The 19,907-nt window shown below is 37.2% G+C and overlaps 1 protein-coding gene across 2 annotated transcripts in view; it reads right to left on the bottom strand.

The window, feature by feature from the left end:
- Positions 1-3,762: 3,762 nt before the first annotated feature.
- The window catches only part of helz2b (helicase with zinc finger 2b), a 22,938-nt gene continuing 6,793 nt past the window's right edge, over positions 3,763-19,907 (bottom strand). Inside the window, exons 5-19 of one of the 2 annotated variants that reach the window (XM_056234581.1) lie at positions 18,061-18,711; positions 16,848-17,640; positions 16,357-16,432; positions 12,101-16,169; positions 11,779-11,864; positions 11,414-11,551; positions 10,881-11,027; positions 10,652-10,796; positions 10,422-10,544; positions 10,018-10,210; positions 5,928-6,062; positions 5,627-5,848; positions 5,109-5,268; positions 4,277-4,450; positions 3,763-4,126 (exon numbers count right to left, since the gene is read on the bottom strand). In XM_056234581.1, coding sequence (XP_056090556.1) covers positions 3,993-4,126; positions 4,277-4,450; positions 5,109-5,268; positions 5,627-5,848; positions 5,928-6,062; positions 10,018-10,210; positions 10,422-10,544; positions 10,652-10,796; positions 10,881-11,027; positions 11,414-11,551; positions 11,779-11,864; positions 12,101-16,169; positions 16,357-16,432; positions 16,848-17,640; positions 18,061-18,711 — 7,246 coding nt within the window. In that variant the 3' untranslated portion in view covers positions 3,763-3,992. Of the gene's footprint in view, positions 4,127-4,276; positions 4,451-5,108; positions 5,269-5,626; positions 5,849-5,927; positions 6,063-8,070; positions 8,158-10,017; positions 10,211-10,421; positions 10,545-10,651; positions 10,797-10,880; positions 11,028-11,413; positions 11,552-11,778; positions 11,865-12,100; positions 16,170-16,356; positions 16,433-16,847; positions 17,641-18,060; positions 18,712-19,907 lie in introns of those variants that run through there. The other variant, XM_056234582.1, reaches the window with a different exon arrangement.

Genomic DNA, 19,907 nt, shown 5'->3' with positions numbered 1-19,907 from the left:
GTTGACAAATTTTGGTTCACTTGCAAAAAGAGCAGTGTGAAAGCGAACCGCACCAAAAAAAAAAAAAAAAAAATTATTTGGTCCGGACCAAAGCAAGTGAACTATCGGACTTTCCTGGTGTGAATACACCCTTAACTCTGGGGGATAAGGTGAATAGGCTAAAGTCCCAAAAAGTCGGAGTGTTCCTTTAAGGTGCAGCTTTGGAAAGTGTGTTAAACAGTGTCTTATAATTCATAAAATATTTGATCTAGCCCATCAATTATAATTTAAATGGAGAAAAAAAGTCACAGTTTACATACTGCAGGATTCAGTGAGCGGTTTTCAGCTACCATGTGGACTGTGATATAATGAGGTCAGAATCCTTCTGTAAACAGCACAATGTGCTTGTTTATCGAGTGTGTGGGACTGTTCTCATTCTTCCATGTATTTTCACAATCCTGAGTGAAGACTTAATTCGCATGAGCCTTGAAAATGCAACAACTTTAAATGAAAACATGTTTTGCATTTGAGCTCTTTGGCTGAGACTGAGAGTTAATGAAGACTGAGATCGGTATCAATGAGAACCAAAGACTCAAATACATTGACAGATGTTATTAGGGCCATCCTTTAATGTTTTAAGGATTAATTAGGTACACAGACAGAATGGAGTTGTTTCACAGCTTTAACACTTTCTGATGTGTTTTACCATTCTGTTCAAGAGTGAGGCCTGCTGTATATCCTTATGCATTTTGGTGACTAAATGGTAAAAACTTGTTTGACAAATTACAAAGTCTAATTCCTGCTGCCCCAACTGACACCAAAATCTGTTAACAAAACCAATTTTATTAATTAGACGTTGAGCTTTCATAATTCAAGAGTTGAGTTCTGAGATATGTTTCATTAAATAATCATCTTTTATGTGTCTGTTTCTACCTAAAAAGTGCTTAGGAGAAATAAACAGAAACAACTGAGGACTAAAAAAAAGGTAAGGGTACAGAGCTTTAAAATAATGATAGCATGAAGCAGATAATTTTGTTCTGGTAAGAATTGAATGAGTGTTCTGAGATCAAACTCCACTGGCCCAGGTTGAGCTTTAAATCAGTGGAAACTTGTAAAGCCTTTTATGTATGTTTGGCTTCTTGATGTGTCTTTCTTGTGTCAGAAGCCAAAATAAGGTAAGAAGCATCGACTGCCAGCAAACAAACAAACTCATTTTGATTATTATTGTTGTCATAAGGCTAGATAGATAACATTGTATCTTTTACATCACAATAGTACTTTTAAATTATTAAAAACAGAAGCTTCTGGCTCTCCTGAGGAGGAGCTGCATGAACTCCAGAAGTCTGTGTAAAACCTAATGATCATGTCCTCCAGCATGATACGAGTATGGTTAAAATTACATTTTGAATCCCAGATTTTCAAAGTCGAATGAGAAAGAACGAACAAAAAAACTGGTGTCATTATGCACCATCTAGTGGTTATTTGGCGTTAACGCAAATTTACTGCTAACTTTTTCAGTAGGCTTCCAGATAGTCAATTAAAACCATAAAGGTAGTCCACACGATGTGAGCAATTCTTCTGAAGGTATATAAAAGGGTTGTATGAGGAAAACTGAAATTTAAGGCATTTTTTACTTATGATAAACTTGGGTCGATCTCAAGTAGCCTAGGCTATCATGCACAGTCTCATCGTCTTTTAGCCTATGGGACAGTCCCTGTCTTGGTGACACATGACAACTAATGGGCTGTATCCGAAATTGCATAGCTGAGTAGGTAGCCTACTTATTTCTAATAAGTAATTACTTCATGACATCTAAAAAAGTATGTTCTGCATGAATGTAATCTGGACATACTACATGCGCCATGTTGTTATCATGTGACCTACCAGCGTCTGTTGTGTCGCTTCACTGCCTTTCACAAATCCTCTCCCGTGGCCTCATGGGATAGTAAAGTGTCTATTCATCATTATGCACACTTCAGAATCTCGCCGAAAGTAGGTAATCAGGTGAGGTGAAGAGATGAGTCTCAACTTATGACCCAATTAAGCAATCCGATTGGTTCCTTGGTTCAAGCACGTTTTATGGGTAATATGTTTCATATACTAGTATGTAACCGAAGCTATAGATTGTGAAATTAAACATTTCTCGTTCTTAAGTTTTTTTTTTTTTTACATATACAATTAAATTAGTGTAAAGCTGTGTGTACTGTGAAAAGCGCTATTACTTAATGGCAGAAAACTGTCCTACGGTGAAATACCTAGTAAATTAATTACATTTCAATTTGTTTCTCAGACTCTTCACACAAAGCTACTGAGAAGACTAGTTTTTGATATATTAGTATTTTTTAGCTTGACATTTAAAGTTATGTTCTTTAAAAGTTATGTTCTGCCAGAGGACATTTTGACCTTCCTTTGTGTTCCACTGAAGAAAGACAATACCGGAATGGAACGTCATGGTAATTTTAATTTAGCTGTGAATAAATCTTTTATGTTGTTGCTGTAATAATGACAGGAGTTCCAGTTTTAAAATGCTCAGTGGCTATAGGCTACAACTGCTCTTCAGAAGAGAGAAGTTTATACATCGTCAGAGTGCATTTTTATTTGGAGAGCATTACAGACAGTTTGCCCATAATAATAATAATAAATCTGAATTAAATCAGTTAAATCTTAATAGTTATGTGGACAAGTTAAAAGTTATTACTTTTAACTTGTCCACATAACTATTAAGATTTGACTGATTTAATTAAGATTTAAGAGCATTATTATTGTGGGTCTGGTTCGATGCGAAATACTAGACCAGATAAGCAACTGCATAAGAGGGATTATGTTTCTTTATTAAACTTTTAATCCTGATTATAGATGAAATATTATTATTTCTAATTTATTCTTGAATTGTCTGCTGCTACGAAATAAAATTTGATTTAATCATCTGACTGGATTTCCTCGCATCATGTATGAATTTATTTCTTCTGCTGAACACAAAAAAGACAAATAGTACAAAATACAAGCTGTAAATTTATGTATAAGCCAAAATCTGTGTACAATTCAAACTGAATGTGATACGCTAGTGCTACGCTTATTGTTACAACAATTGTTACTATAATATGACAGTGGTAAATTGACTTTAGCCACCACTGTCATAAAAAAATTAAATAAAATTATAGAAAGATTCAGAATGTATTTTAACTGTCTGATAATTGTTTAACTTGGTTTTCTTCCAAGTTAAAGACAACACAGACAAGGGCAATGATGGCTCAGTACATCAAGAATTACACAGGTCTTTGAGGCAATGTATTCAAAGTAAATGCCCCCCCCCCCCCCCCCCCCCCTTTTTTTTTTTTTTTTTTTTTTTACACAATCGATTAACAAGAGTTTGTATAGTTATATGTAGTAAATATATATGTTAAAAAAAAATCATCTTAAGCTGCCATTGTTTTAAATTAATAGAATATTTCAGGAATGGCTAGATTTTCAAATTTGTTAGTTCATTAATATAATCGTAACCATTTTAAAATGGTTTGGAATGATACAAGAAATTTGGAATGTATAATTAAAAATATAATCTTAAAGGCCCAATGAAACGCTTTAGAACGCACAGCTTTGTATAAAGTGTTGACATAATTTCCACTGAAACAGAAAAGCTAAGGCAGGACATATTGAATGGCTCCTACCCCTTTTCAAATAGCCAATAGCGTTTAGTTCACCTCAAATTGAATTTAGACGCTTTAGATTCTAGAGAGCATCTGATTAAACAGAAGATGTGATGAGTCCGCGTGATGTCATAAAAATCCGTGATCCATTTTAGCGGAAGTGAGAGACTGAAAGTTTTGAATGCTTATATCTCCTAAATGTGAATTTTGTCATTGTTTTGGAACACACCAGCACCATTCACCATTCATAACCTTAAAGAAAACATATTCATACTCAAAACTAAAAAACTTAAATTTTGATTTCAGGGGGCCTTTAAAAAATAAGTATTTACACTGTTTGTAAAATGATTCAAGATCAATCCAACTTCATTTAAAATCTGATTTAGCGGACCGGACAATGTGTACTGTTATCTGGTCTGCAGAGAACACACAGCCGTGAGCTGAATAATGTTTCAGTAGTTTCTTCCATGCTGGGCTGCAGTTCAGTACCTCCTGATTGCCTAAAGCACAACATTAAAAAATATATATTAGTATCTTATAATATTAAATATAGAAAATCAAATGCTTTTGTATAAAACATTGTGATTCAGTACACTGGGATATGTATTTAGTAATTTGTTAAGAATATATGAATGTGATGTAGGGATTACCCAAAATGCATAGCCCATTCTGTGCTCTTGTGATGCCAACATTGATTTGGTTTTCATCACCCACAAAGCCAATGTGTTTGGAGAGCCATTCCCTTGAAGGCATACCGGTAGATTCAATCTCGTTGCTGGGGCAGGAGCGAACCATCGAAAGAATCACATAAGGCCACTCACTACCTGCAGTCACATCATTATAAAGCTCTTAGTCATCAGATTTTTGTATGAGAACATAAGAATCTTTTAGGAAAAAAACAAACACTTTCATTAGTTAACTACTTTAGTTAACAAACCTTTACAGCCTTTATTAATCTTAGTTAATGTTAATTTCAACATTTACTAATACATTATTAAAATTAAGTTATATTTGTTAACATAATGCACTGTGAACTAACATAATAAAAAATACAGTCGTTAATTGTTTGTTCATCAAACATTAACAAAGATTAATAAATACTATTGTATACAACAAATGTATTGCTTATTATTAGTTCATGTTAGTTAAATAATGTTTACAAATGAGACCTTATTGTAAAGTGACACAGTCCCAAACATTTGATAAATCACTATTCAACAGCATTAAAGGGATAGTTCACCCAAAAATAATTGACTCACCCTCAAGTTGTTCCAAACCTGAATAAATGTATTTGTTCATGCTTTACACAAAGGAATATATTTGGAAGAATGTTTGTAACCAAGCAGATCTCGCCTCCCATTGACCACCATAGTAGGAAAAAAAGTTGGGGGGCGAGATCTGCTTGATTACAAACATTCTTTTAAATATCTTACATTGTGTACAGCAGAACAAAGACATTTATAAATGATTTTAGAGTATTACCTTGGCTCTTTGTAATGGTGGTGACAGTGATTCTCTTCAGTTGGGAGTCATTGGACAGTCTTTCTCTGATCCGGGACACCTGTGCGTTATATGGTGACAGAATGGCAATGCCTTCCTGCTTCACACGGCCCACTGATACCAGCTGACTGCAAATCTTAACCTGCGTAAAAACATATCTAGGCTTGATTTGTGTAGGAGAAAGCTGATTAGCACAAGAACCTGCTGGCAATAATGTGTTATTTGGATGACAATGTATAGACTGAGTTAAGTCCTCAGAATGTGATCAGTGGACAAATTACTGGTGGACTATAGGAGAAGCAATATATGAATATGTGAATATGTGGTATGTAGAACAGGAAGGGGTACTTTTTTCAATAATGGTGCCATATTTTGTTAATTTAAAAATTGTATGTAGACGGGGTGTTCAGTAAGTGCAAACATGCAGTTTGAACATAGTTTAAAAAAAATTGGTTGTAAATCGAGTCTTTTTTTGTTTGTTTGCATCATCTTTTACTTACAGCTTTCTCAACCTCTTCAAGGTTGGCTTTTGAGTTCTCATTTCCCCGTGCAGTTGAAACAACCAAACTGATCTCTTCTCCACGTATATCTCCAAACAGAATGTGTTTGCTTTGTCTTGTTGTCTCGGTCTCAGCATGAAGCACGCTGATTCGTTCAGGCACAATAGTTTTCAGCTTACCATGGTAGTATGTTTCTGATGGAAATTTGCAGATTTCTTCATGCTAAAGAAAGAGTAATTAATGTAATAAACAGTAATAAATGTGTTTAAGGCTATACCGTGTGTGAAGCACATATATGTACCATTCTGTACTGGGTGTCAAGCATTAGTGCTCTATCCATGTAACGTTCAAACAGAGAGAGTGTCATGCCCAGTCTCCGCACATGCTCATTCTTCACGATCGGACGCAACTGCTTGTGATCCCCCAACAGCACAACCTGCAAGATGAGTATATGAGATCAGAAAAGCCTCACAGAAGGTTGTGAATGCAAATATCTGTAAGGTCAGAGTAATGTAGCAAGAAGTAGGTCCCTGATTTAGATTTGCTTATGCTAGTTAACTGTTCATGGTTGAAAACGTTATAGAATGTTGGATGGAAAAAACAATGTCTTGAGTCACTATTTGGTCTCACATTTCATCCTTTTTGATTATTATATTATACTATACTATATTATATTATATAATATTTATTTTGTGTTTAAATGCTTTAGGGTCAAAGACGAGACGTCACCATTTTGGTGTCCGCATCAAATTAAATTTACTAAAATGATTTCATATACATAAAAATATGGGTGAAATAATGTTCCAAAGTGTAAAATTGTCATTTAGCATAGTGGTCGGACTTTGCTATTTTACCATTACATCTTTAAATATACACAAAATACCAAGTTAAAAATATATGTTTGTTTTCTTAGCATTTTTAAATGCAGTGTTGGCTGCGTTATATTAAAAGGACTATTTGTGTCCAAAACTCTCTGCCCACTATATAAGGCACTGTATCGGGTGTCGGGCTGTATTCTGAGTGAGCGACTTCATTCTCTACATTCATTCACTACTTTACACATTCCGTGTACACACTCCTGAAACACTATTTTCCAAAATCCAATGTGGAGACGACTAAGTGAACTATCGAGTTTAAACCAGAGATTACTTTACATCTTTTTAATTTCTGCTTTAACATTAATTTCATGTTAGTTCAAGTTTTTAGTAATCATTATTACTTGAATAAAACATATTAAAATATAGAGAGACAATATTAAATAGATCATTTTTTAAAATTAAATTAAATTATATTAATAAGGTAAAGAAATGTATATTATTTTTATTATTAAAAAATATATTATTTAGGCATTAACTCAATTTAATATAAATGGTATAAGACGCATGCGTATTAATGCGTACTATAGCACACACACGCAAGGTCTCTCGCTCTCTCCCTCTCTGGTCACCCTAATTAGTAACCATTCTGAAATTGTATAAAAAACTGATACTCTTTCAGCAGTCTGTGACATCATCAAAAGGCACCCTGAAGATTGTGTGGTGCTGCTGCAAAGTGAGTTTATTGCTCTTAAATATTTGATAATTTCACCTTTTCATGGTGTGGTAACTTAAATTACAAAAACATTCAGTGAAATACCAAAAAAAAAAAAAACGTAGTTAGATTATTTGAAGAATGTTTTGAATTGTGATTTACTTTACTGGTCAAGCTCACTATTTGACATAGGTGGTCAGTTTATAGCCTGCAATATAAGCTGAAGTAGAAGTTTCGTCATTCAAAGTAATGCTTTTTTCATTCACTGTAATGCGAATTCTCTGTGAATGACAGTATCACCGTATAGATAACAATTTTAGCATCTTATTTATATTACAGATAAATGAGGAATGTTTAGCATTGACATATGTGTTCAACTTAATAAATATTACTATTTATTGCATTTTTGTATTGGTTAATTTGTGTTATTAATTTATTTTAGATGCCCTTAGTTGCTAGGCACTGTAAAAAGCCAAGAAGCTGAAAAGTAAACGCAGACACAATGTAGCACTCTTAAGGCCCGTTCACACCAAGAACGATAACTATAAAGATAATCATAACGATAGCATCCAACTATAACGCTGTTTATTCCAAGCATGTGCTGTAGGTTTGTTATCCACTGCTTTAAATGAGGATGGATTCTGATTGGCTGTCAATGTTTTTAGTGTTCATCTGCTGAAACAAATCGCTCTGAAAGCGATTCCAACTATATTGTTTCTCTGTGCCAGTGTGCCGTTATCGTTATAGTTGTGATGTGGACTTTGCTATTCTTTTATATTTAGAACAGTTTTTAGAACTATATACTTCTCATTATCATCATTATAGTTTACTTGGTGTGTGAACGGGCCTCAAGAAAGGTTAGCAAGGAAACAAGAAAGGTACTGAGGATTGCAATTGTTAATATAAATGCTTACCAATATTTCTGAACAGAGAGTCCCCCCTCACTATGTCACAAGTTCAAAAGAGGCCATTGAGGGGATTCTCCACCCCAAATACCCATCCTGATAACGTCATTTATGTTGGCAAACAGAAAGTATTCAGAATGTAAATATAGCTGCAAGCAGTAATTTTTGGGGCAGAGCAAGTCAGAAACAAAGTGACAAGCTAAGCAAGCATGGCAGGGAGCATAAGAACAGTAGAATGTAAATGCTTTTTATTTTTTCAACATCTGCTTGTCATTACCTCAGGAATATTATTAAATCTAATTTAATGATATAGACTACTACTAAAAACATTTCAATTATGGGAACAATGCCAATATTCTCTCCCTTTTTGGCAAAATGTCATCCAGAGTAACAAACCATGGTCAGTCAGCGTAATGGATATATTTATGTAAAAATGAAACAATCGACTTATTCTGACCTGTACTTATTAAATATGGAACTTCTTGCTGACAAATGAGTAAAACCTAGTGGTTTGAAGGATAGTAGCAAAGTATAAATATATATTTAAAAAAAATACAATTAATTAGTATTTGGGTGCTGCAACATGATCCTTAAATGGAGTCTTTTAATGTGTCATCAAATGATTCTCGTTTTAAATATGCCTGAAAAAGATTTTTTGGTATATAAACAATTGTTACACTCAATGACATTATAGTATTGGGTGTCTTCAGTAAATCATGGTAAAAATGCATGATTGTCATTCTTTTTTGCTTAGAAAAATTCGGATTATGTGTATTCTGCTTACATTTCTTTCTGCTGTATTGATTTCAAAGGTGAGTCAGTAAGGAGTTCAATATACTTATTCTTTGTGTCCAGCTTCCTATTTGTTTAGCCTGCTATAAAGAGTCTTAAAGAAGAATTACGGTATTTAGCACTTTGAGTCTATTTTCTAGTTTGTTTTGGATGAACTAGAGTGGTGGACACAGAAATTTTGACGATGGGTCCTGTCTCGACTTTTTGACTATTTTAGAATCGCCTCTGAGCGCTTCAGAGTGGCTGTCTATGGGCATGCACAAACATGTCCTTAAAACAACCCTTAACGTTCGTTTTCAAAAGTGCAACTCACCGAGTGGTTAGTGGTGTTCGTTGATGATTAAAAACAAATTTATCGGCGCAATGTATGATTTCAATCCGTGTTATTTGCTATAGTGGAACTATTTTTTCAGATACCTCACAACCGCGTATAAACTTCGGCTCGATATTTGAGTCTGAAGCGTTAGCACACTCCCGACCACTTGATGGCGACAACCACTTTGCCGCAGTTGCTCTGCTCACGCTAGCCTTCTGAGAGACGGAGAACCGAGCGAAAAGACTACAACCAAATGTAAACAGACCCCTTTCCGTTTCCAGTAGCGCAGTAATATCAACGAGCAATGAGTCCTCCAACAGAAATCATGCGATTTTACAAAATGCCAAATAAAACACGACAGAAACTGTATTTTGCTACGCTACTTGTTTTGGAACATCAACGAACACCACTAACCACTCGGTGAGTTGCACAGTTTTGAAAACGAACGTTAAGGGTTGTTTTAAGGACATGTTTGTGCATGCCCATAGACAGCCACTCTGAAGCGGTCAGAGGCGATTCTAAAATAGTCAAAAAGTCGAGACAGAACCCATTGTCAAAATTTCTGTGTCCACCACTCTAGTTCATCCAGCAAACTAGACAATAGACTCAAAGTGCTAAATACCGGAATTTTCCTTTAAGTTTAGCTTTCTTCCAAACCCTATTTTCAGTGCTTTAATTATTTAGGCTGTGCAGGCTCTTGGTTATTTGAAAGTCTTGTCTAGGTTATATGTTGGTATTTTAAGTTTTGCTTAACATTTCTGTACAATTTATGACCATTTTATTTGTGTATATGTTTATATGTTATTGACAGACTTGTTTGTTATAGATGTGTCAAGAGTCACTCTGACCTTCTCCGGTTTGAAGCTGACCAATGGGACAAGCGTCTGGGGTTCTGTAGCCATGGCGCACTCATCGATGAGGATCTGTCGTGCACTGAGTGTCTTGGTGAGGCTGGGTGAGGCGGCAGCCGTGCAGGTGCAAAGAATAATATCATGCTTTTCCAGTTCATACACACGTGCAGAATTTAGCAGCTTCTTATATCTGAGGACACACAATTTAGTGTCATGCAGACATGCATTCACATATAATCACACACTTGTAGACACACTCTTAGATGCAGAGATGTGTTTTAGGCAGATTTAGATGATGATGGAGATGGAAATTAAGCCACAGGTATTTAAAGTTGTTTATGACAATTTAGTATTTTCAAATGGAAGCAAATAGCATTAATACAACAGAAACATTTACGTACTCCTCTACATCCTCGTCTGTCAGTGAATGGGGGTCAGAGACAATTCTTTGATCAAAGTCCTTTATTGCTTGGGAATCAGGGTTGTGAGAGTTGTCTCGGATTCTATGATGAAGTGTTATGTTCCTAGACACAGGAATGTGATGAGTTTGAGTATTGTAATGATAAAATGATCTGTGATTATTAATATTATTTTATTAGTTTTTTGCAATAGCATTATTCATTGGTAGTACCTGAGCTCAGATTTAGACCGCTCTTGGCGCAGTGATTTGTATGATAACTGGATGTTGCTGCCAGGGTAGGGATACTCCTGCATCTCCATCTGTCTGCTGTACACACGTAATGGCTTCAGCTGCTCTCCAAACTTGAGCAGGTATTCTGTACAACCAACACAAGCATATAAATCCATTCATTTCTTCTTCACACAAATACTAGTTCCCTAGAACACAAACCTCGACGTACCTGCAACTACATCCACCGACTTGTTTGAGGGTCCACAGTAAAGAATAACCTCTCTTTTCTTTTTGTCTTTCAGCTTCCAAGGATGCTTGGAGTTCAGCTGAGAGAACCAGTACACTATATACGCTCCTACAACTGTTTTTCCTGTTCCTATACAGGACAAACATGCAAAATAATCTTTTCAGTTGCATTAAGAAACATTGAGGGGAAAAAAGGGAAAATCCCTGTGACAAATGTAACAGTCTGTGAAGTTTTTTGTGATTTAAGGCAAATTAATACTGCACTGACAGATGCCGATCAACGCAGACAATCACCAAATTACAGTACGTCACTTCACTCAGACATTACATGACCCGGCAAATGGTAATTGAATGTTCAATCTGCAACAATCTGCTGACCAACACCAACATACAGGGGAAACACACTCATCCAACAAAACCAAAACAAACGTCTTGTCGTTGGTCAGCATCTGTCTGTGCAGTGTAAATTAGTCTTTAAGGCTAAACTAAAAACTGTATATGTACAGAATGTTTAACCTGGAGGCCCTTGAATGAGGGTGAATTTGCCATTCAGAGCTTGTTCCAAAGCTTTAAACTGGCTTTCATTCAGTGGAGGCAGACTTGCTGGTGGTTCCTTTCTCTTAAGCACATATGATTGTACAGCTGGATTGGAGCCTGTGGGTTGATACAAACAAAAGTACTTTAAAAACCAATGAACTAAAGTATATGTCATTAAATTCTACAGTAAATACATAATTTTAAGCTCACATAATGACTTGTTAAATGGTGTTAAATGAAGATTAAAAAATAAATCACTGAATAGTTTCTCAGAGCCAAATTTTCTGTATTTAAAAAAACATTCTCTCACTCAACATATGACATACTATGAATTTAATGCATACTTTCTTTTCCAATCCGGTGTCTGAGTGCAATGTTCTTAACGAGTTCATTGGCTGCTGTTAAATTATTCACTGCACTTTCCTTCCGTCTGGATAAATCAAGCAGAAAAACAAAAATAACACATCATTGCAAGTGGTTGTCATGACTTTGCCTCTATACATTGAACAAAATATATTTATGAACTGATTGATGAATATACAAAATGTAAGTAATGTAATGAGACTGGTGTAATGCAATATCTTGCAGCATAATGGTATTAGTTGTAGTGTACTGAATTATAATATGGTTGTGATGTAATGTGTATTGAGTCTGTTGTATTCTTACATGTCTGGAATGAGTTTTGGGATCACCTCCACTGTGAATGTGTCATTCCGCTTGAATTTTGGGGTGTTCATGGGTACACATTGTATGCGAAAGTGAATAATTTTGGATTTATTCACACTGTTCTCTGGAGGATCTAAACACAGAGTTGTCACACCATGGGCCACCCAAGTAAAGTATTTCGGATCCAGCTCTGACTGATCTGCTTGGATCTGTTTCAAAACTCTCTTTCGGATACAGAGCAAACACTTGGCCAGGTCAAATTCAATTGCCCATTTTTTGACACATTCTACAGGCAGAGAGAACGTTCCAGAGAGTCTGGAAGGATAAAAAGTTATGTGCACATTCTCTATCACTACACAATCACTGTCATCCACAGCAGTTGCAGCAGACTCCATTTCACAGAGGGGCTTCCATATCTGCACATACTCCTCTTCATCCTTGTAGTGACCTTTGGATGGGTGCTTTGCAAGTTTGGAAAAGCACTTAATAGGATTGCCAGTATGTTCCACACAGATCTCAATGCTTGAAGTCACGCTCAATAACTGTACAGTTGGCGCCCAGTAGCCCCTGTCCCTTTCTGAGGTCAGCTGGACCTGGACAGTGTCTCCAGCTTTCAGATAGAGTGTGAAGTCAGTGTAATGATCATCTTCTGACATAAAAGTGTGTTCGGGATCCAATCGAGATGTATCCTGCACTTCATTGATCTCACTGTGATCTCTCACGTCTGCTGCCAATATGAGGGACTTCGCCTCTTCCCACTGTTCGTCTCTCACTGCCTCAACAATGGCGTGCCAGGTGTTTTGATGTATCTCTGAACAGAATCTTAAGTTCTGCAGTGGGCTCTGGGTCATGCTCAGTGAATATATCCGTTTTTTCCAAGTCAGTGTCACTTGCTTTTTGTTAAATAACGGTTGATCCTCAAGCTGTAAATTTCTGTACTTAACAGGAAGCTTGTCTGGGAAAGTTCCTTTATCAAACGGAAATGATAATTTGAAACTTTCGCTGTCACGTTGGACAACAGTGACAAAAGCCACTTTGTATGTGCTTTGTTTTTGTAGATTGATTGCCAGATGAAGTGACTCTGCTTTACTCTCATACTTCTGTGCCTTCATTTCTCCTATTTTACACTTGTCACACAACAGATCAATGTCTGTCTGTGAATACTCAACAGGACGATCGCTGAGAACTGCATGCACGAGCCTCTGAAGAACCACATCTATGTAACGGCGAATGGGTGAGGATGCATGTGTGTATGAGTCCAGATTCAACGAATAGTGCCCAAGTAAAGCATTTTTGCATGAGAAAGAACGAATGAACAAAGCTTTTTTGAAACTGGCCTTAAACTGAACAACTGCTGGAGCCAACTGTGGATGAATGTCATCCGTAGAAATAAGGTCAGCCATTTTGTAAAAGTTACAAGACGAAGCTGCTAATTCAATCATTTTCCACACAGATGTCAGAATGATAAAACTGCCATTATTCTGCCCACTGTTTGAATCCAGATGTTCCTCCAGTGCTTGTAGGGACTCCTTGTCATTCTTCAGTCTACTCACCAGTTCAGGTGAAGCTGTCACTGGACAGCTAAAGGGGTTTGGAAACAGGGTTTCTTGATCAGTCAGCTGATCACTAGCTCTTTTAAACATCAACTTCAGCTCCTCCATCATTAACCTGCACTTGCTGTCTTGTGATGATCTAAGATCAGCAGGATTGGAACTGTCCACTTGTCCAGAAAGTCTTTGTTTCCTGTGATTAAGTGCAAAACGACAAGCCACAAGGATGCAGGCTTCTAGAGAATCCAACTTCATCTCATTTGTACCTGGCTGGTTGATGATGCTGTCAGTCTCACTGTAGGACAATGCCCTGTTTGACTTTATGCAGGAAAGCACCAACTTTTGCTCTACTAGTTTGCCTTTTATCTTTTCCACTTTCAGAATTAAAGAGATTGCACGACGATTTTTGCCTGGCGTCAGACTCCACATGTCTGATTGTGCACCCAAGTTCTGAATATTGTCCCCAGACACATAGCTAAAAAAATCTGCTTTGTGAACTCCAATTTCAAAATGATATTCAGAGTCACTGACGGAGATGGCATCTTGTAGGTGGCTTGATAATGGGCTCTGGTTATCATCAGAGTTAGGATTATTGTTAGGGTGGACATCTCTAGACCCTAGAGAATAAACATTGAAGGTGATTGTGTTATTCAGGTTCAATCGATTTCTGTCGAAATGAAATGTCAGGTGTGAGGAAAAAGGAATGAGTTCCATATGTTGATCACTGATCATCTGTAATTTGTCTGCATTAGGAGGAGCCTGACACCTCAGAGGAGTGCAGAGTTTGGTGTTTGTGTTCTCTGTCAAAAATTTTGACACTTCATGGCTAAACATTATGTTTAACTCTTCAATCATTAGATTTGCTTCTCTCTCCCCTGGCTTCCGGTGTTTATCAGGTTGGGCATAGTTCCAGTCTTCTTTAAGCCGTGCTTTGCGTTGGCTTCTGGCAAAACGGTAAGCCACCCTGACACAGTCCTCCAAGGTATAAAATCTCTGCTCACCATCACACTGACTTATTATATCCTCAGCCTCATTGTAGGTCAGCTTCTTTTTAGAATTGATCACAGAGAGGTCAAAGATCCTTTCTGTGATAATGCCTGATTGCTTTTCCACTTTGACAATTAATGAAATGGCTTTACGATCTTGGCCAGGGAGAAGACTCCAAACGGTGGTGGAAAGATGTTTTGGGAACATGAATGTAGGTTCTTTTCCTGGGTCATAAAAAGTAGCTCCCCTCTCTTTTGCAAAACTATCAAGTGAACTATCCTTAGACACAAAACTAGCCACATCTGCAACATGAACCCCAATTTCATAGCAGCTTCCCAGATCTTTAACACTAATGGCATCATCCAAATCTCCAGCCATGGGTGGATCAACAGTGAAGGTTTGTAAATCTCTGAAATCTTTTCTTTCCTTGTCATCAATTCCATCAGTTTTCATCTCTGAAAATGCGTCCTCTTGCATCTGAGGAGTAGACATTAGTTTGAACTCTGATTTTAAAATCTCAAGTCCATCCTCTAAAGATGTCTCAATTTCTACAATATTTGTAACTTTGCCTAGCGGAAAGGAACAGTGTTCTTTCCAGCCCAAAATCTGAACAACAAAAACATAGTTCTGTTTTGTTTGTTCATCCACAGCAAAAGTTTTTGTTATTGTCCAATTGCCATTGACAAACTTGTATACTGGAATACAATTGCGAGTCTCTTTTTTTACCAAGATACGTATTTTGGTGGTGTTGTGGTTGAGGGGTATCATCATTTTTGGCACCAAATATTTGTCAGTGTTTTGTGTTCGTCTGTGGTAATTTTCAGCCTCTAATAAACACACAAATTCAGAGGATGTTGGTAGTCTGTTTGTACAACCTAAAACTCTCCCAGTATTATGTTGTCTGGTCTCAACTACAACTTCATCACCAGGGAAAGACATGCCAATGTTTTTCCTCCCTTTAATATTAATGTGTTCGGATGGGTTATCGTAAGGTATTACGTAACCTGATTGGTATTCGTTCATTACCAATTCGCCATGCTTGTAGATACCAGGCTGTTCCCTGACCAACTCCAAGAGGTTTTCCTTTTCAGAGGAAAAGAATAAAGGCCTCTTTTGTTCATTCTCTTCATCTGAGTCCTGTACATCACTTTCATAGTCTTCCATCTCTTTCAATATAGTATCAGTTTCAGCCTGGAGAGGTACATCATTCTCAGAAATTTCTAACTTTTCTGTCTTCTGAAATTTAGAAATTTCCAATACTTCCTGTTGTAGGACATCTCTGGTAAAATTATCTGGTTTAGCGCTGCCCTTGCTGATGCAACGTTCTATGTAGGACCTCCAGATTTTTGAACACTTTCCAAAACAACAAAGAGCACCAGCATCTCCAACTACAACCACCAGTGATTGGGCTCTGGTCAAGGCAGTGTTTAGTGCTCGAATGTCATCAAAAAACTCTGGGCAGCTTGACTCTGATTGAAGAAGTCTGTCTCTTGTCTGAACTGTTGTTATGATGATGACCCTGAACTGCCTCCCTATAAGGACACAGAATTTGAATGGGGAGGTTGTTATTTAAAAATAATAATAAATAATTTTAAAATTGATATACATATTGACACACATTGTGGCTAAAATACAAATGTAACTCAGATTTTTTTTCTTGATAAATCAAACACGTGCCCTGAGCTCCAGTAGACAATGATGTTCTGAACCCCACAGTACCTTGAATGTTTGCTAAATTCTGAACAGACACTCCATAAACTCCTTTCTGACGGAGATGAACTCTGATGTCCTCAACCTGAAGAATCGAAGGGGGGAAAAGGGAGATTTTGTGGAACAGGATGTGGATTGTATTTTTGTGACTTTACCATTTGTGATGGTAATTGAATTCAAGCCCTTAAAAACTATGTATTATATTATCAATAACTTTTTTTTAAAAATAGTTCTTCCTCAAAATTACAAAATCTTTGATCAAACAGTTAAAAGAACCAGAATAATTAAAAGGAATCACAATTGTTAAATTATTTACAATTCTCATTACTATCCCTATCATCCCTATAAAATTAAAAATGTATATTTAATTATAATCATTCATTCATCAAGTCACCATGCAAAACTTATATGGTATAGCATAAATTAGTTTTAGTCATGAGTCATGACATATTTGTCATATGTCAAGAGTGATAAATGCTGTTTATCACTCAAAAAAGTACCTGTCGGCCTTCACTGAGAACACAGATCTGCTTTGGCTCTCTATCACCCCATTCAATTGGCCAATCAGTCAGAAGCCCTTGCACCATGTTTACCACACTGTTGACCTCAGCAAGATTGAACCAGGACATGGAGGTGGAATTCAGACTGCATTCTCCTCTGACATGCTGAAAGATCAGAGGGTGTAGCCTTGGGTGGGGTGGGACATCCCCTTTGGCCTTGATGCCATCACTTACATAAAAGTAAGTGGATACAAAGTCCACTATTTCTGTGTTGGAACGGTAGTTCTCATTAAAGATGACTCTGCTTTTCTTGGCAATGTTGCTGCTCTCATCCTGGTAGTAGTGGAAGAGACGATTGAGCAGGGTGTGTTCTGATCGTTTGTCATCAGTTACAGAGAAAAGTTTTGGAGCTATCTGCATGTGGTCTCCTGCTAAAACCACTCGAGTGTGTTTGTCTGCTAAACCCAGAGCCATGAGCGCTTCAGCCTCCAGCATCTGAGATGCTTCATCAATCAGGATATGACTGAAGAAACCTTCAGGAAGCTTCAGCTTACGGAGATGCCGTGCCATCGATGTGGTGGTTATAATGATGCGGTGTGACTCTAGATCAGAGCGTGCTGGGAAGATGAAGGACTGTCTGTCTGGAGAGCAGAGACAGTATTTCAGAGTGATGTTATCGGTTGCCACGAACGAGGCTCCACCCTTGTTTGCCTTTACCCTGAGTAGTTTGAGGTTTGGGTGTCCATTTGTAATGTATGAATGGAAGTGCTCTCTGACATATAAATCTGCAGAGCTATAAGGAACAAAACTCAAAGTTAGATTTCTTAAATGGACAGGAGCTTTTATTTTTACAGGAGAAGTATTGCAAGGCATCTTAATACAAATTAAATTCCCATTTGTTCTTGTTTCAAATAACTGGTAATAACAACTGATAATTGTGCATTTTATGGTCAATTTTGTGGTCAAATATTTTTATATAATGGCCACTAAACTGTATTTTTTGTATAATGTCTAATATTACTTCTCAATTTCTTTTTGAAGAAATTTATTTGAAAACAAATATATAATATTAATAACTCAAACTTTAATGTCTCAAATACTTCATTGTAAAACAAAAAAAAACATTGTTTGATGCATGATCCTGATCCCTCTGTAGGGTTTATTTTTTGGTAATGATTGGCTAAAACTACATTATCATTTATTTATAACTTACCTGTTAGTATATGTACAGATGAGCACTTTGTTTTGAGAACGAAAGGCCAGCTTTTTGGCTGCTGAGGCGAGACAGAGTGTCTTTCCGGTGCCAAATGGTCCGTATATTAGCAAGGGAGGAGCCACTTTGTTGCTCTCGCACTTGCCAAGGATGAAGTTCAAGGCAATTTGCTGTTTGTTGTTCAATTCAGACTGTTTGGTTATGTCCACAGGGATACAACAGTTACTGAGGTCTGGTAGAACGATGTGCAAGTCTGGTAGGTGATCAATAGCCTGGTGCATCTGACAAAATGACAGTCTGTTCAGCTGAAACTGAACCTCCATTTCACTCGTGGTTGTTTTCCTCAGCTGTAGCTCAGACACACACTGTGCAGACAGCTGAAGACCGATGTGACCCTCGCCAGCAGCCTGTTTGAGCACCAATGCCTCATATGTGTGGTTTCTGTGCTCTATTGACACACTGGCGTTTGCTGGTATGCAATTCACCAAAGCCATCTGCACCCCTCGTTTAAGCATCTGCCCTTCAGGCGAGTCTAGTGTGAGCGAGCAGGACACCTTCAGAGTGCCAAAGAGCTTCCCTGGAGCAGCGTAAAAACGTGATGTGCCATCACTCAACTGGTCAGAGAGAGACACACTACCAGTAACGTTTAATCTGCAAGTTTGGGGAAAAAAAGAAAACATTTGCAACTGTAAATACATGGCAAAGTTCATCTACCTGTAAAAAGAGAGAAAATAGAATTCTCAATACTGATAAATTAAAAAATCTCTAATATCGAACAAAACTCAATATGCTACAGATGTATGGTGTATTTCATTAAACCATTTGTTTACTTTTATTTGGTTTGTGATCTGATGATTATATAGCACCAACTTAAATGAAGATTGGACCATTTGTAGGACTATGTGAAGACAATTTTTAATTAAACATAACTATCATTTCTTTTTCTTGCAGTGTTAACATTTAAACGCTTTTGAATACTAAATGTCCCTAACACTTGGGCCAAAGTTAGTGCGTCTGAATCTAACATAAGAGGAAACATACATTTAACCTCATATGACCCTAGCAACAAGCTGAAGTATCAAGAAGTCCATATTTGCTTCCATATTTGGAAAAAATTATAATGAATCATGTCACCTTTGCCACGCTACTATTCTATAAAAACTGTTGTCAGGGGGAATTCTCTGAAATTTATCCGAGATCCTCCCGGCCGTGATTAAAGCATATTCAAAGGCTGGTTATTGCTGTGCAGCAGGTTAGTGGAACACTGGAGACCTTTATTCCCAAGTAATAGTGTTCATAGGATGCGAGACGTCATCTCAGAGTGAGGCTCTTAAGCCTGGAACACACCAAGCCGACGCGACGATAGCGCTGATGAAAGCCGACTGTGTTGTCGCCTCGTGTCGGGGTAAAAAGCTGCACTTGAACACACCGAGAGAACTACTGCCGACTGTAAGCTAGAATGCGCGTTCTGCACCTGCGTGTAAATGAGACACCTGTCTATTTCTGGAGATATATTCGTCATTCAAAAAGGGAAACCGACGCTCCAGGCTGCAGATACACACCGTAAACAAAGCAGTGCATGCTAACCGTTTTGAATATCAATCCTGCTAAACACTTTCTTTATTCCACTCCGCTCATGTTAATATTGAAATATTCGCCAAGGAACACTCAGGTAAGATGATGTAACATATGAACAGCCTTCTATCTGTACCGTTTTGACTTCTTTGCTCGCTGTTTTGCAATTATTCACTAAAGCCTAGTTCACACTACATGATTTTAAGCCCGATTTAAGCCCGATTTAAGCCCGATTTGCAAATCGTTGAGCTCGCCGACAGGTCAGGGTGTTA

The sequence above is a fragment of the Rhinichthys klamathensis genome, unplaced genomic scaffold (genome assembly GCF_029890125.1).
Source record: "Rhinichthys klamathensis goyatoka isolate OS25496 unplaced genomic scaffold, OSU_Roscu_1.1 h1tg000398l_1, whole genome shotgun sequence".
NCBI lineage: Eukaryota > Metazoa > Chordata > Actinopteri > Cypriniformes > Leuciscidae > Rhinichthys > Rhinichthys klamathensis.
This window is presented reverse-complemented; position numbering and strand designations above follow the sequence as displayed.